The sequence below is a fragment of the Asparagus officinalis genome, chromosome 1 (assembly GCF_001876935.1).
Source record: "Asparagus officinalis chromosome 1, Aspof.V1, whole genome shotgun sequence".
NCBI classification, from domain to species: Eukaryota; Viridiplantae; Streptophyta; class Magnoliopsida; order Asparagales; family Asparagaceae; genus Asparagus; species Asparagus officinalis.
The window spans coordinates 62,875,455-62,877,408 of NC_033794.1; the positions used below are offsets into that span (position 1 = coordinate 62,875,455).

General features: G+C 47.3%; 1 protein-coding gene across 1 annotated transcript; it reads right to left on the reverse strand.

Annotated features, from left to right (window-relative positions):
• Nucleotides 601-1,242, reverse strand: LOC109835090 (transcription factor MYB30-like). The gene has a single exon (XM_020403088.1). The coding sequence runs from the start codon at nt 1,102-1,104 to the stop codon at nt 601-603; it is 504 nt and encodes a 167-aa protein (XP_020258677.1). The 5' UTR covers nt 1,105-1,242.

Genomic DNA, 1,954 nt, shown 5'->3' on the forward strand with positions numbered 1-1,954 from the left:
TGTCGTTTGTCGGTCATCTCCGAGTCCGATATACCATCCGACACAGATCCGAAACCCAATAACCCGATAAGCCTCATCTATCGCCCTTTGACTTCGTCCTCATCGCCATTTTCTTCACTGAGTTGGATAGTAGATAAAATTCAACGCTTCACACACACACACACACACACACCAAAATCAACTACAAACGACATCCAATGCATGAAGCTCGATTTCCATTAGTTTTTAGACAACGAAACTAAAGAAACTCATTTTCTCTACATGGGGATACAAATAATGAATCAAGACACACGAACAAGCCACAAATCGTCATGAAACCAAGAAACACGAAGCAAACACTCGCCAACATGTTAACTATAATTTGTAACGTGCTATCCATAAGCTATAACATATAACGTATTATAGTTAACAAGCAAACTGCGAAAGTTAACATGTTATCAGTGTAACTTAATAAGCGAACAAAGAAAGTTAACATGTTTCCGATGACATTTATCAATTTCTGACAATCATATGATCAAGAAAATGCAATCAATACAAGTAAAAAAATTAAGCCCAGAACAACAACAAACCAATAAATGATCGACAATGTCACAACAGATACTAGCACGAAAGCAAATAAATATAGGAAGACGTGGCGGAGAGGGGCTCGGGGTTGTCAGAGAACTTGGCGTTCTTGAGGTCCCAGTAGATGTGGACCGGGTGGGCGTCGTCGATGAGGAAGTGCTTGGCACTTTTTGCACCATTGTTGATCTTTGCCGATGGACTAGCCTTCATCCAATTCTCAAGCAATCTGGAAATGTTCTCGGTGCTCGACGCATAGGTGGTTGTCGTTGTGGATGTTGCTGATGATGATGAGGCTTCTGCTGAGTTCTTAACATGAACGGGTTTGGTTAAAGCTTCAGGCTTCCTTTCAACGGATAAAGCATCACAAAGAGCTTGCTTTGCCATTAGGATGTCAGTTTGAAGTCTCCTCTCCCATTGGCCTTTGGGGATTGTTGAGTTGCCATTGCCATTCTCAAGCTTCTTCAGCTTCTTCTTGAGGTGAGTGACGGATAAAGCGTCGCTGAGAATGGCAGCGGAGTCATCGGCGATGTCGTCGGTCATGGAATTAAGATGAGAGTGTTGGTCGAACTCGCCATCGATGTAGGACTCGAAGTCGTCTTCGTCGTTGTCGAAGTTGGAGGTGAAGGAGGAGTCGGTGGCGGCGTTGAGCTTGCTGGAGGAGATGAGATCGAGACCGAGGTTGTCTTCTGCATCGTAACTCAGCTGACATGATGGGCGGGCCTAGCGAGAGGGGGAGGCGTTGGAGTGGACGATGGCGGCGCCGCTGAGCGGAGGCCAGGAGACGGCAATGGAGGCCTCAGAGATGGTATCCATCTGCGGAGAGGCCCGACACAAGGGATTAAGAGGGGGAAGTCTCGAGAGGCCGGAGACGATCGAGGTCGACGGCATCGGCGTGGGAAATTGATGAAGCTGGCGGTGGTGATGATGACGTCATTGTAGGGCGTAAGGTGACGCCGATGTGAGGCAAGAGGCGAAGGCAGCGCGGTGGAAGCCGTCGTCATCGAAGGGCGGAGGCGCACGCCGTTGAGGTCATGGGGTTTAAGGTTTTTTTCTAGGATCCTGGGGGTAGAGAGTGGGGGAACGAGAGGCGAGGGAGGTGGAGAAAATTTCTAGGCGTGAGGGGATGAGATTTTTTTTTTGACTGGGGGAGGAGGAGGAGAAGAGATTTTTTTTACTGAGGAAGGAGGAGGAGGAGAAGAGATTTTTTTTTTACTGAGGAAGGAGGAGGAGGAGAATGAGAAGAGGGGTAAAACTGGATTTTTAGGTGAAATATTGTCTAATTATAAGCTGGATGGGCTAGGGCATAAAATTTTCAATTTTTGGGGGCTGCGGCACATTACCAAAAGTATGACGGACTGGGGCACATGTCTTTTTGGGTTTTTGGGCCTTG